This window comes from Coptis chinensis, chromosome 9, assembly GCF_015680905.1.
Source record: "Coptis chinensis isolate HL-2020 chromosome 9, ASM1568090v1, whole genome shotgun sequence".
NCBI classification, from domain to species: domain Eukaryota; kingdom Viridiplantae; phylum Streptophyta; class Magnoliopsida; order Ranunculales; family Ranunculaceae; genus Coptis; species Coptis chinensis.
Window position 1 is genome coordinate 77,842,612 of NC_141464.1, and position 14,021 is coordinate 77,856,632.

The 14,021-nt window shown below is 36.4% G+C and overlaps 2 protein-coding genes and 2 pseudogenes across 2 annotated transcripts; 1 reads left to right on the forward strand and 3 right to left on the reverse strand.

Moving 5' to 3' along the window:
* Positions 1 to 1,616: 1,616 nt before the first annotated feature.
* Positions 1,617 to 3,308, reverse strand: LOC147478290 (putative alpha,alpha-trehalose-phosphate synthase [UDP-forming] 7 pseudogene; annotated as a pseudogene).
* A 4,039-nt stretch (positions 3,309 to 7,347) lies between these two features.
* On the reverse strand, positions 7,348 to 12,615 carry LOC147478291 (uncharacterized). Its single transcript, XM_086584658.1, has 8 exons — positions 12,473 to 12,615; positions 11,689 to 11,813; positions 11,142 to 11,357; positions 9,664 to 9,750; positions 8,631 to 9,380; positions 8,191 to 8,296; positions 7,764 to 8,020; positions 7,348 to 7,668 (listed from the first exon to the last, which is right to left on the reverse strand). Exons 1-5 carry the CDS (start codon positions 12,504 to 12,506, stop codon positions 8,937 to 8,939), a joined length of 906 nt encoding a protein of 301 aa, XP_086440784.1. The 5' UTR covers positions 12,507 to 12,615; the 3' UTR covers positions 7,348 to 7,668; positions 7,764 to 8,020; positions 8,191 to 8,296; positions 8,631 to 8,936.
* On the reverse strand, positions 7,454 to 8,045 carry LOC147478292 (phosphate-repressible phosphate permease pho-4-like). The gene is made up of 3 exons (XM_086586205.1): positions 7,764 to 8,045; positions 7,555 to 7,668; positions 7,454 to 7,471 (listed from the first exon to the last, which is right to left on the reverse strand). Exons 1-3 carry the CDS (start codon positions 8,043 to 8,045, stop codon positions 7,454 to 7,456), a joined length of 414 nt encoding a protein of 137 aa, XP_086442331.1.
* Positions 10,027 to 11,174, forward strand: LOC147478293 (serine/threonine-protein kinase PEPKR2 pseudogene; annotated as a pseudogene).
* Positions 12,616 to 14,021: the final 1,406 nt, after the last annotated feature.

Sequence of the window (14,021 nt, forward strand, 5' to 3'; positions counted from 1 at the left end):
TATGAATTACAATTACACTTTATATAGGATTACATTCACAGTCTAACTCAATCCAGAACAGAAATCTAACTAACTAACAGAATACAATTTCTGCACTAACAAACTTTCTTCTAGAAACTAACTGACGTGGACTGTTGTCTAATATACCCCCTCAAGCAGAAGTAGGTTTAGAAACTACTAATAGCTTGGATTGGAGATAGAGATGACGTTGCTTTGATAAGCCTTTTGTCAGAATGTCTACTAGTTGATCTTGGTTGCAGACATACTTTATTTGAATTGCTTTGCTTGTGGCAAATTCTCTGACAAATTAAAATGGTAATCCACTTCAATATGTTTGGTTCGTGCATGAAAAACTGGATTTGAGGCTAATGAGATGGCACTGATGTTATCACACCACAAGAGTGGTTGAGTGTAAATAGGAATGTGTAGATCTCTGAATAAGTTTTTAAGCCACGAAAGTTCTGCTGCAGTGTGAGCTTATGACCGGTGCTCAGACTCTATACTTGATCTTGAGACAGTAGGTTGCTTCTTTGTTGACCAAGAAATTGGAGTATTTCCATAGAATACTAGGTAACCACTTGTAGATCTTCTGTCTAATATTGATCCAGCCATAATCTAAAGTACCTTTGAGATATCTTAAAATCCTTTTCGCTGCAGCTAAATGAGTAGTTCTTGGAAATTGCAGGTACTGACAAACCTGATTTATTGAGAAAGAAATATCTGGTCGATCTGCTCCATGTAAGATATTGCAAAGCTCCAACTATTTGTCTGTATTTTGTAGTCTTCTAATAAATCTCCAATGATATTATCAAGTCTTGAATTAGTAGCAGCTGGGGTGGAGACATGCTTTGCTTATGACATATCATGCTTTTGAAGAATATCCAAAATATATTTAGTCTGACATAAAAATATATAGTTTTTAGTCCTTGTAATTTGCAAACCTAGAAAGTGACTTATATTCCCCAAGTCTTTCATTTCATTGCAAACTGTATGCTCAACCTTTGAACTATTGATTCACAATGAGACAATGAATTTCCTGTCAGTAAGATGTCATCAACATATGATAACCCATAAAAACTCGACTAGATTTACTCTAATCTTATTCTTACGGTATCAATTATTTATTTTCTACTCTCACATATAGATTCATGCAATATATATAGAGTACGGATTCGTTCCACTCTTAACTCTCAAGATTTAAACAAATTCAATTGAACAAATACAAAGAACAATGGTAAGAGTAATGTGTGATGTGAAATTTCTATACTATCATTCCCAACACAAGAACAATAATAACAAGTCATAATTTAATAACTAATTTAAACTCTATTAATCTATTTGAACAATAACAATAATGATTCAAAATGAATTAAAACTAAAATTTAAAACTAATTTAAAACTAAGATTATGAATAACTACTTATTAAATTAAAACAAACTAGGATTATTTAGAGATTGGTCCTACTTATTTAGGGGTATTTAGGGATAGGTCCTAAAATTATCGATTATGAGGCTTTAGTTCTACTTCTATCGATTGACTTTGAGTCGTCTCAGTTGACCGTGGTCAACCCATTTTTTAATAATATATTTTTCATTTTTTTTATCAAAATGACCAAACTACCCTTCCCAACACCTTCTCCTGAAATGATCTCTACACGTTCTCTCCATGTCCTACATGAAGCTCCGAGACCAGTAAGCCACATCATGGGTACTAACATACCTATAATGCTTCTCATGTCGCGCTTTTCTCTGCTTGACCATTGAGATTGCATCATTCAATGCCTCCGGCTTCAACATTCCAAGGATTAATCCGAATAAGCCACTAAGTGAAGGAGAACAACCAATGAACTCAGATACTACTAACATACTCTTTTTGGGAAGATTTGAATCTAAACTAGATTCAAACTAGATACACCCCGTCGACACACAATGTATTCATAAGGAGTAAGATTCATCCCTTCCCTCTCAACCGTAACAACAACACATTCGGAATGGCGTGAAAGCCATTCTTTCACTTATCGAGACAGCCTATCGGAAAGACTATCGGTTCATAACCGGGTTGTCCAAATTGTTTGTTGATCCTCTCGCAAAACATTGGGCTTGTATCTCACCAGATTGCATGAAGGTCTCGTCCTCTTCCTCTAGCGAGTTTGCAATCTGAACCAATACAATACCCTCCCCGCGGTTTAGTGCTTGCTAAGCATATGCTCCATTGCCAATAACTTCAAATTAATTCCTTTGAAGATATCCATGTCATCCACACCAAGCAACACTATATCCCTTCAAATTCTTTGTTTAAACTCTTCTACGTTCCACTCCTTATCTGCGAGACTCAATCTGATTCAATCGACCCATGTGAACCCTTAACCGCATGATCTTGATCCCAACCATTCTTCTATTACTCTAATCCGATATAACCTCTCTTTGATCGATACTCCAAACCCAACATTCGACCGAAACAAGAAAGGAAATGTCGTATGCGTAATCAAAAGTGTGGAAACCAATCAAATCTAAATTCAAAAGTGCCTTGAGAATCTCTCTCGGACAGAAAGAGTCCGATATATCTCGACGGCGAAGGAAGCGAGGTTTAGAAGAACCCCATTCTCAATCGAAGAAACCGCCTCCTCAAGAATGTGGGCAGTATTATAGGATGATGAAGGGTAGTTTGGCCATTTTGATAAAAAATGAAAAATATATTATTATAAAATGGGTTGACCACGGTCAACTGAGACGACTCAAAATCAATCGATAGAAGTAGAACTAAAGCCTAATAATCGATAATTTTAGGACCTATCCCTAAATACTCCTAAATAAGTAGGACCAATTCCTAAATAACCCTAATTTTAATTACTTGTCGTAATAAATATTTTTGAAGAACACACTTCACATATATTTCAAATTTATTTAGTTTTGTCTATATATATATAGGCGACGGCGTTCGAATCCGTTCAGTGGCGGAGCCAGGGGGGGCCCAGGGTACGTCCTGGCTCACCCTCAACTTTCGCAAACAATTTTTTTTCTACTATTCACATAAACCAAAAAGCTAGCTAGATCCCAAAAAAACTGAAAAGCTAGCTAGATCCAAAAAACTGACCAAAAAGCTAAACTGTGTGTGTGTGTGGAATTATCATTGTGTAAAAAGCTAACTGTTGTCGTGGTGTGTTGTCACCGGGTTGTAAAAGTACTAAAGCTAACTGTGTGTTGTGTGTGTGTGTTGTGTGTCGTGTAAAGTACTAAAGTACTTGGGTTAATACTACTTAACAGTGTTGGCTTCAATTCTAAGTGTCTAACTAAAACCCACGACCCCATAACCGACCAAAAAGACAAAATAAAAAGCAGGCACACAAATCGAAAACCAAACAATTGAAACAAACAACTAAAACAAAAATATCTTACTCAGCTCAATTTGATTTTTATCAAAAATTTAAGCAAAACTCACACTACACGCAGTACCTCTTTTTTCACAGTTTTATCTTTTTCTCTATTATTTTAATTAGTTATCTATAATTTCTAAAATTTTATAGGTAAGTCTAATATTATTAAATTTCTTGTCTTATTTTTTTTTATCTTTTCATATTAAGTTGATTCCTAAACTATGTTTTTTTAATTTTTTTGTATTCTTTTTGTGAATTCATTAAACCACATATTTTTATTTAATTTTATTTTGTGAATATCATAATAACATTGGTAGTTTATTTTAATTAGTGCAATTTCAATTCAGTTGATTAATAGTTTATTTTAATTGTTTAAACAGATATGTTAAAGTATTTGATCAAAGGAAAGTCGTTATCCACTCAACCTACTCAATCACCTAATAAAACAAATAATGTTGCCAATGTTGAAGTAGGATCCTCTTCAAAGCGAAGTCACCAAGAAATTGAGGATGGTGGTGTTGAGCAACCCACGTCAAAGTGGGTTCAACGTGAAAATCGTGAAGAACTTGACTTGTCTAGTCTTCAGGGAGACCCTGCACTGAGGAAAAAGATTTCAGATTATCATCCTAATGATCAAGACTCGGTGAGAAGAGCATATTTGCTTAGGGGTCCTTGCCAGCCTAATCATGCTTTTCCTCCAAGAACAAGAGGCAAGAGAATCCGACGCTTTCAGATTGAGTGGTATGAGGAGTTTAGTTGGTTGGAATATAGTATTCACGAGGATGCCGCATTTTGTCTATATTGTTATCTCTTTAAACCTAATAAGGGGGCACAAGGAGGTGGGGATGTTTTTTCTCACAGGGGGTTTACTAATTGGGAAAGAAAAACCAAATTAAAGGAGCACGTTGGAGGACCAAATAGTGCTCATAATATTGCTTATAGGGCAGCACAGGCTTTATTAAATCAAGAGCAAAGATATCGGTGACATTTCTTCACGCATAATTTGACCAAGTTCGAAGGGATTATCGAATACACCTAACCTGCAATAACCGATTGCATTAGGTTTCTTTTGAGACAAGGTTTAGCTTTCCGTGGTCATGATGAATCGATGAGTCGATCAATAAAGGTAATTTTTTGAACTTATACGGTTTTACGAAAAGATCATAACGAAGTCATTAAGAAAGTTCTTAATAATGCTTCTAAAAATCGGAAATTGACATTGCCCGATATCCAAAAAGATATTGTGAATTCCGGCAGCGTGGAAACTACAAATGCTATTCTAAAAGATTATGGAAATTCATTGTTTGCTATTTTAGTTGATGAAGCACGTGATATATCAATTAAGGAGCAAATGGCGGTTGTTTTATGCGTTATGTCGATAAGAAAGGTTAGCGTGATTGAGAGATTTTTTGGAGTTGTGCATGTTAAGGAAACTAGTGCATTAACACTTAAAAAGGCAATCGATGAGTTATTCTCAAGCATGGGTTGAGCATATTTAGGCTAGCGTGGACAAGGGTATGATGGGGCCAAAGAATATGCAAGGTGATTTGAATGGCCTAAAAACACTTGTAATGAAGGAGAATGAGTCCGCATTTTATGTTTATTGTTTTGCCCATCGGCTTCGCTTTAGCCCTTGTAGCAGTTGCAAAAGAACCATGAATCAATCGCTAACCTTTTTAGTATTCTCTCTAATGTGGTAAATCTTGTTGGAGCATCATGTAAGCGACGGGATATGTTCTTATGCAATGAAGGCTAAAGTTGTTGCAAAATTACAAAGTGGAGAAATTTCAAGTGGCAAAGGGTTGAATCAAGAGACTAGTCTTAAACGATCCGGTGACACTTTCGATGGGGCTCACACTATTATACACTTCTTGGCATGATAACCACTTATGGTTCAAGAGTTGATGTGCTTGATAATGTAGCGGAAAATGGTTCAAGCTCTAACAAAGAGGTGAGGCTTACGGATTATTAGATTCGATCAGCATCTTTTGAATTTATCTTCAATTTGCATTTGATGAAAGCGATACTAGGAATTAGCAATGATTTGTCAAAGGCATTGCAAACGTGAAGACCAAGACATTGTCAATGCCATGACTCTTGTTAAAATAACAAAGGTATGCTTACGGTGCAATGAGAGATGATGGGTGGGATAGTCTTCTCGACTTGAAGTTTCTTCACTATGTGTCAAACATGATGTGGTTGTTCCAAATATGGAAGAAAGGTATATGGCTCGAGGGAGGTCTCGGCCAAGAAAATGAAACACCAATTTACATTATTATCGTGTTGGATTATTCTATCACTGTATTGATTTGCAAATTCAAGAGTTAAACGACCGGTTTAATGAAGCAAACACAGAATTACTTCTTTGTATGGCATGTCTTGACCCTAGTGAATCGTTTGTTGCTTTCGATAAGCAAAAGTTGATCCGTTTTGCTCGACTTTATCCTGATGATTTTTTAGAGATAGATCAGATGGAATTAGCGGATCAACTTGAGAATTATATCATTGATGTGCGTTCCGATACTAAGTTTGGTGAAGTAAATGGAATTAGCGGCCTAGCCAAAAAAATGGTTGAGACGAAGAAAGACATTGTGTACCCACTTGTTTACTTGTTGATTAAGTTGCCGCTGATTTTACCTGTTGCTCTACCGCCAATGGAGAGGGCATTTTCTGCTATGAATATCATAAAGAATCGTTTGCGCAATCGGATGGCGGATGAGTGGTTGAATGATTGTTTAATAACATACATTGAAAAAGAAGTTTTTGATAGCATTGATACCGAATTGATCTTACAACGCTTCCAGAAGATGAAGAAGGATGACGAAAAAGAAGGCCGCCGAGGACAACTATGAACAAGTACTTGTTTGGATTTGATTTTTTTTTTCTAATACATTAATATATATAATATATGTTTTTTTTTTTTTTTTTTTTTTTTGTATGCTTAGTTTTTGTCTGGCTGGCTCACCCTCACTTACTTTCCTAGCTCCGCCACTGATCCAGTTCCATAGTATCTAGAATTGAAAAGGCAATATTCTCGATCCAACTAGTACATTAAACCAATTGTTAAGTACCACGCACTACATCTTCGATCTTCAGCATGTTTTAATCTTGTTTCAATTTGATTTGTTCAAGTTTAATATAAACTTATTATCCGAATCTGTAGTCAATTTTATAAATTTAGCTTCAGCTGTTATTCTTAGTTCACCAATTATCAGTTATAAACCCTTCTTATTTTACCAAGTTTAATATATACCATTTAGAGTAGCCAAAGCTAGCTAGTTGGTGTTGATCTTGACATTATTATTAAGTTATTCATGAAAACCTCATATGCAGATATAGTTCTTATTCTTAAATCTTAACTTTTCTCAAACAAATGCTTATATAGTTATTAGCATGACCCACTTGATAATGACTGAATTTTACAAAAATACAATGAGTCCAGATCTTAATATGGCCTTTTTTGTGTAAATCTTGACAAAGTGAGGAATGGAGTGAAACTATAAACACGTTGTGGCGCATGCATGTATAATTAGTAGCCGGTCTGTGATACATATATATATGGTGGGGATTTAGGAATGCTGCAAATAAGGGTCTGTGATATATACTATGGATTGAAGACTGAAGAGTTAACAATGTAATGAATCATAAGGAAGTTGCTGTATACTTTCGGTATCATTCCGCATAAGCGCCCACCAAACTCCGTATGCTATGGGTTTAGGCAAGTTGCTGACAAAAGTAAACATTTTCTTAGATACAAAGTTTGAGTCTCCAAAATTTTAGTAGTGTAAATAACATTAGGGAAATAGTGTAGTACTTGAGATAAGTAGCCAACAAACACAAGAGAAAATAGACGCAAGTGTCTTATGATAGATGTATTGAAAGAAAAAAGTGTCTTAAGATAGAGAAGTGATTTGAGGCATTGGATAATATGTGAGCCTGGTATGTAATTAAGATCTGCAAGTACATTGCATCAGTAATCTACTAATCTGGCATTTCTATTAAAGCTAACCAATCAATCAATGAGCTTCTCACAACAGTTTGATTCTAAGACCAATTCAACAACCAAAGTAGTATAACGTCCTAAGTATAAGCTGCATTCTGAGAAACAAAAACAAATTAATGTAAAGTAAATTGAATGTTATATCCACATCGATGTGGCAAAGGAAAAATCAGGGGACTACGTAGGCAGGGGAGAATATTGTGAAGGAGTAGATTCCACAAGCAACCACACTGCAAAATACTATGGTGAACACCCATCCAAATAAGAATTTGATGAAGAGCTTCCAGTTCACGTTCTGCCAAAATAAAACCAGAGAATGCTTAAGAAAATAATGTAGGAGAGGTCTTTAAGAGCAGTCCTGTTCCTTGTAATTATATTTGTAAAACTCACCCAAGGATCGTCCGCAATGCCTATGCCTATCAAGGACCCAACGAAAACATGGCAACTTGGCACTGGAAGTTTCAACCTAGTCATCATGATCATAGTTGCCACAGTACACAATTGTGAGGCCAATCCTCTAGAATTGCTCATATAAGTAAGCTTCCCGCCTAGGCACTGAGTCAGTTTCCATTCCCATACATAAAATCCTATCGAAGCTGCAAATCCGCCAATGCCTCTAATCAACCAAGTGACTTTGATAGGGGACCCTAAGAATATCTTAAACGTTGGCATAGTTAGTGAATGCAATACCCAATTACATGCAAGTACAGTGAATTTGGATCAGAGTTTTTGCTATTTCTCTGGCAGCATTATAATGGAAGCTGAAATGTTGTATATCTATGTGATCATGAGCCCTGAAAGAATAAATCAGACTCACCGCATCTTGTCCGTCTCCTGAAAATTTAGCCCTACGATAAAATATTTCGAAAATGGCTCCATAGGGGCTCGCAATAGCTGCAATCTCAATAGAGGATTGAATAAACCTGTAACTCGATTTAAATGAAGGTTTCAGGAAAAACAAAAAGGATAATAAAGAAGTAATAACTGTTGGAATCTCTTGTGTATTTCTAAATACTAGTGTGTGTGTGCAAAGTGGAGGAGATGAACAAATGGTGTTAACCATTGAATCCTGTGAGGAAGACGCCACTGTTGCCTTTCTGCACCATTGGAAGGGGCGAAATCTTTCCTTAAGGAAAATCCGCGCTTTGGTTAAAAAGCTTTGTTTCTTCATTGCTCTTGTTCCTTCCTTACTTTTAGTTGATGTGTTCATACAACTATTCTAACAATAACCAATTTATCTATATAGGTAAAACCTACGCAAGAAGGCATGACGCTAGGAGTTGTGGAAAACCAAAGAAGTTTTCTATCTCGTCAAATTTCTCAGCTAGAGCATGTCGAACTAGTGTATGTCTGTCGTACTCAATTACCTGTTTAAATATACAAAATGAATAACAGAATGTCATGAGCTCCGTTGATTAATCTCAAAATGAAAGAAATGCAATTACTCGTAAAATCAATGTATTGTATGTCAAAATAACCTTGGCAAGAATATCTTGTTAAACCATGGAGATCATAATGCTACGTTCAGGCAACCATATATGTGGAGTATCTAAATAGTGCAAATTAAGAACTTATAGGATAGAAAGCAGACTTTTTAAGCTCATTGAAGAAGTGAGAGAGTTTCTCCCTTGAGGTTGTTTTCTGCATCTTCTTGAAAGTCCTTTTACGAACAAGCCTATTTGGTGTAGATTCAAGAAGATGTTTGAATGGAGTAGCTTTCCCTGAACCAACTGGAGAAGCTGATAAAATGGGATCAGGAACTTCGTTTGTGATTGGAGGAGATGCCCAGCTTCTCTCATCTTCTTCATAAACAGTCTCAAGTACTCTCATCTCCATGAAGTTTTTCAAAGCAGCTTCGAACTTCTCCCCATCGCTGTTGGATTTCACATTATTCTCTTCATCAATACTCTCTATCAAACCTAGCTTGGAAGAAGAACTGTTTTCTCCACTTGCATTGGAATTTCCATGACTTTTAATTCTTCTTCTAGCCAAGAGAAGCATCACCAACTATAACAAAAAAAAAATCAACAAAAGTTATAAATTTATTTGGATGAAAAAAATAATCAACATGAGTATTGAATGTCTACTTTAATTATTAGTAACTACGTCTTCCCTCATGAAATCTTTTAACACTCTTAACGAGCAATTCAGCCTTCATTTGTATAACAAGTGAAGGGTCGTTGTGAACTTAAGAAAAAATGTATTTCAAGTAATTTACGAACAGAACACCTAAACTAATCGACCAGTAATGATCGACTGCAAAAGATTTAGTAATTATTGGAGGGATTACCAAAGAGAGTAGAACTCCGCTCAAGGTAGCTAATGCCACAGCAAGTCCTGTTTTCCACCTCTCAGTAGTTACAACAAGTGGAATGACCTGCAGTTCCAGGCAGTATGTTAAAACCATGGTTGTGTGGCAGAGGTAATGTTACAACAAGTGGAACGATCTGCCGTGTTTGAAGCCAATTTTCGAGAGAGTTTGTATGTCAGTGGGCTTTTTGGCTATTATCTTGATGGGCTCAAATAAAGACCGTTTCTTCTCCTATTAGAAGTCGAACTCGTAAACGCGTGTTACTTGCGTATGAATCAAGCTGAGTGTGCCTATAAATTAACAAGTGACATCCTCGTTTTTTTGTTTGAAACATCATAAACTCATCTCAGAAAACTTTAAGGTATAGAAAAAATATTTCAAGGTAGAGGAGAAAGATCATTTGTTTGCATTAGGAAGATGACGGTAGTTGAAGCTGGGTGTGCCGACCATTTTTCTCATCTATTTGCCGGCTTTGTTGATGCATCTCGTGGAAGTCCTGGGGGTGGTCTCAAGAGAAAGATAGAGTGCGTTGATGATGGCCCTAAGATAGGAGTACAGAAGAAGATTGAAGAAGATTTTGTTTTGGGACGTGAAATCGGGAGGGGAGGGTATGGTTCAGTGAGGTTGTGCACAAGTAAGGTAAACGGAGTAGAGTTTGCCTGCAAAACCCTACGTAATGTGGATAAGAGAGTTCGTAGGGAGATAGAAATAATGCAGTACCTGTCTGGCCATCCTGGTATAGTCACTCTCAACGCAGTTTATGAGGACGCCGACTGTCTTCATCTTGTGATGGAGTTATGCTCTGGTGGAGATTTGTTTGAGAAGGTTGTCAAGAAGGGGTGGTGTTCAGAAAGCAAATCAGCTCTTATATTAAAAGAGTTGATATCAGTAATTAAGCATTGCCACGAAAATGGCGTGGTTCACCGAGACATTAAGCCGGAGAACATCCTGCTCACTGCATCAGGAAAGTTGAAGCTTGCAGATTTTGGACTAGCGACGTGGTGGATTCCAACTGGTAATCACTTGTCTGGTCTTGTTGGTAGTCGATCTTATGTTGCCCCAGAAGTTCTTTTGGGAGATTATTCTGAGAAGGTGGATATCTGGAGTGCTGGTGTCCTCCTGCATTATCTCCTAGTTGGGGCCTTACCGTTTGAGGCGAGTTCAATGGAAGAACTTCGTGAGGCACATAAGAAAAAGAAATTGAACTTAAACTCTGGTATGTGGGTCACCATATCGCGACCTGCTCGGGATCTCGTTAGGAGAATGCTCACTTGGGATGTCTCATCAAGGCTAACTGCGGATGAAGTACTAAGTCATCCATGGTTTATGTTTCATAAAGAGCAATCGTTGAAGCCAACATGGAACATGACTAAAAAGAGAAAAGTTTTGGAAGATCTCTCCAACCAACTTGCATCGCCGAAATTCCAAGTGATGATAAGATGATCACCAACAAGAACCTGGTACATGACAAAGAGACATATGAGTCCTGTTGTTGCTCCATAGCAAATAGGAAGAAAAAGGAGGGCTCGTTTCTCAGCATTTTCATGGCGAAGCACAATGAGATTTAACAGCTTAAAGAAACAGAATGCCCCTACACAAGCAATCAATGGAGCCATCGTCCATTCGAGGAAAATCCAAAGGAGACCTCCACCATTGTAATTGTGATTTGCATTCTGCATAAGACCAGTTTTTCACTGTAACTGTGCATTTCATTCTCTAGTGAGCTTAATGTAACACATGAATTCGTTGTATAATGTTAAAAAAGTGTTCATAAACATTGATTAAAACTACACCTAGCTTTTCACCATATCATACTGATTACCAATCAAATATTCTATTTATTTTGAATATTAATAATTATGAAGCAAGGCAACTCTGCTTTAAGAAACATTGTCAAAGTGTTGAGCTAGAACCTAACCAACTAATTACAGTGTTATTAATTCCTTGCACAATTGATGCTTAATTACAACTTAGAAACTTGAGAAATGTGTAAATAATTATTACCTTGTTCCATGTAGGTAAGTATCTAATGCCTTCAGTAACAAGCATGGTTCCTAACAATGCACCCTGGGTTGATTGTTGAGCTGATACTGGTAATTCCAAGTATGTTGCAATTGCAAGCCAAATTGCTGATACGAACAAACAAAAGAGTCACTAAAATAAAAAATGGGAGAAGAATGAAGTAGATTATTTAACACTAGCCTTTAGGTAATAAGCATGGTGTCACTACTCATTAGCATGTATGTCAAACAAACGGGCACCCTAAGCCAAATCTAGATAATGGAGCTTGTATATGCCATTTCAAATTAAAAACGGCATAACGGCAGTGTCGACACCCTTCAACTGCATTTCCAAAATAAAATTTAGAATACTGAATCATTCTAAATAGTTATTGCGTTGCAGGCTTGCAGCAATCTTCGACACAGTTTCTGGAATCTAGTACAAGTTAAGGGGTGAAGCCTTGTGAGGCACCACAATTCATGCCAATGCCCAACGATGTTTTGGGCAAAGCGACACAGCCCTTTATCTGTTTGTATATTGGCAGGCCTAACTGTGTTGTGTACTCGCACATATCATGAGAACCGATCAAACACCTAGTTTGGATGTCAAAGGAATATAAACCAACCACCTGGTCTAGCGAATGGATTTGGTGTTCTGACTAGACAGTAGGATCCAGACGAAGTAGCAAGCTGGTGGCCTCAGCTTAATCAGGTTTAATCACATTTTTCAAATATAATTGAGATAAAAACAAAATATAAAGTTAAAACTTGATTAAATGATGGAGTACTTGCTGTGATGAGGACAGCTACCAAACTCCACATTAAGAATCCCTCATTAGGCTGTTTTTCTTTAAGAAACTGCAAGACAACATGAAGGTATAACCTAAGTTATAAACTAAGTTATTTGAACTAATTAATTGAATGTAAAAACTAGATCTAAACTAAGTTATTTGAACTAATTAATGGAGTCTAACCTAATTTTCTAATCTAGATCTAAGTATTCTTAAGAGCTAAGGGGTTGTTTGTTTTTTTTGAATTCAGCATTCAGAGCCTCTTAAACTTAAGTTTTAAGCATTCAGAGGCTCAAAACTTGTTTGTTTTTTTTTCGTAAGCATTCATTGGTACTTTTTGATTCAAAGATTCAAAGACCAAAATTTCTTTTCTTTGAATTCTAATACTTGAAACAAGAAAGTCCCTTCTTGCCCTTTCTTAAGAACCCAATCTTAAGAACCCATCTACTTTCCTACCTTGACTTTTATGGCTTCAAAATAAGTTCTTCAAAATTTGATGTTGGCGTCATTTTTTGGGTGAATGATATCCACTTTGTTAAAAATAGAATTACATATATATATTTTGAAAATAAACAAAATATAAAGATAAACCGTTAAAATATATTTGTGAAAACATATTTTAAATAAATTTATTTATCATTTATTTTTTTTCGATAATTCATCTCTTCTCCTCAAATATAATATATATTTTTGTTTAACAAGAAATCAAGTTAATGTTTAAAATAGATAGCATGAGTAAAATTGTCCTGATTTATATTCAAATTTCAGAGCGGGACTATTCTACCATTGGAAAAACAAACATGTTTTTAGAATTCTTTAGCATTTAGCATTCGGAATGAGCCATTCAAAGATTCGTTCAAAGATTCATAGGCTCGAGAAAAACAAAGCGACCCTAAGTCTTCTTCATACAAAATGGAGGAGACCAGAGATCAATTTTCGTGCATGGGCTGAGGAGCCATGTTTTGGGCCGAAAATCGAGCCCAAAACCCAATCTCCAAATGATCCTTTTACGATCTGACTTCAGCAGACTTTTCGTCCACTTTTGCTCTTCTGATTGGGTCAAGACTTGGACCATTGGAAAGCTCTTTCCGAGCCGGTCGTTTTGACATAAGATAGGCCCGATTCCGAGACTTGAGTCCAAAGATACAATCTTCTGAAGTTCTGCTGACTTTGGTGTGCTGTTTCTGTCCGCATTGACTCCGACTTCTCAGCTTCTAACCAGGCTTTACAAGGCTTTTTCCCCTTGAATCTTGACCTTTATTCACAAAACTTCTTAGCAACCAACCATTGCTCCTTTATATCGCCAAAGTGGCACATTTCTACACAAAATAGACTTCAATGCCTGAAATACATAAAAACAAGTAATCAACATTAACTCTTATTTATTACTCACATAATTGGTCTAAAAGTATTATTGTTAAGGGGTTAAAACTACAGTTTTGGGCTCTTATCAAACCACCTCCAAACAGAAGTTTGCTTGTCCTCAAGCAAATATGATAAATTAGCATAAGTGACCAAAAATAGAGTTATAACTAATCTCGTTTCG

Coding starts and splice junctions, on each gene's coding strand:
- LOC147478291 (XM_086584658.1), bottom strand. CDS start 12,506: ATGTGGAGTTTGGTAGCTGTCCTCATCACAGCAA. Junction 11,358..11,688: donor ACTTACCTACATGGAACAAG/GTAATAATTATT, acceptor GGTCTTATGCAG/AATGCAAATCACAATTACAA. Junction 9,381..9,663: donor GCGGAGTTCTACTCTCTTTG/GTAATCCCTCCA, acceptor TTTTTGTTATAG/TTGGTGATGCTTCTCTTGGC.
- LOC147478292 (XM_086586205.1), bottom strand. CDS start 8,045: ATGCCAACGTTTAAGATATTCTTAGGGTCCCCTATCAAAGTCACTTGG. Junction 7,669..7,763: donor GCATTGCGGACGATCCTTGG/GTGAGTTTTACA, acceptor TTATTTTGGCAG/AACGTGAACTGGAAGCTCTT.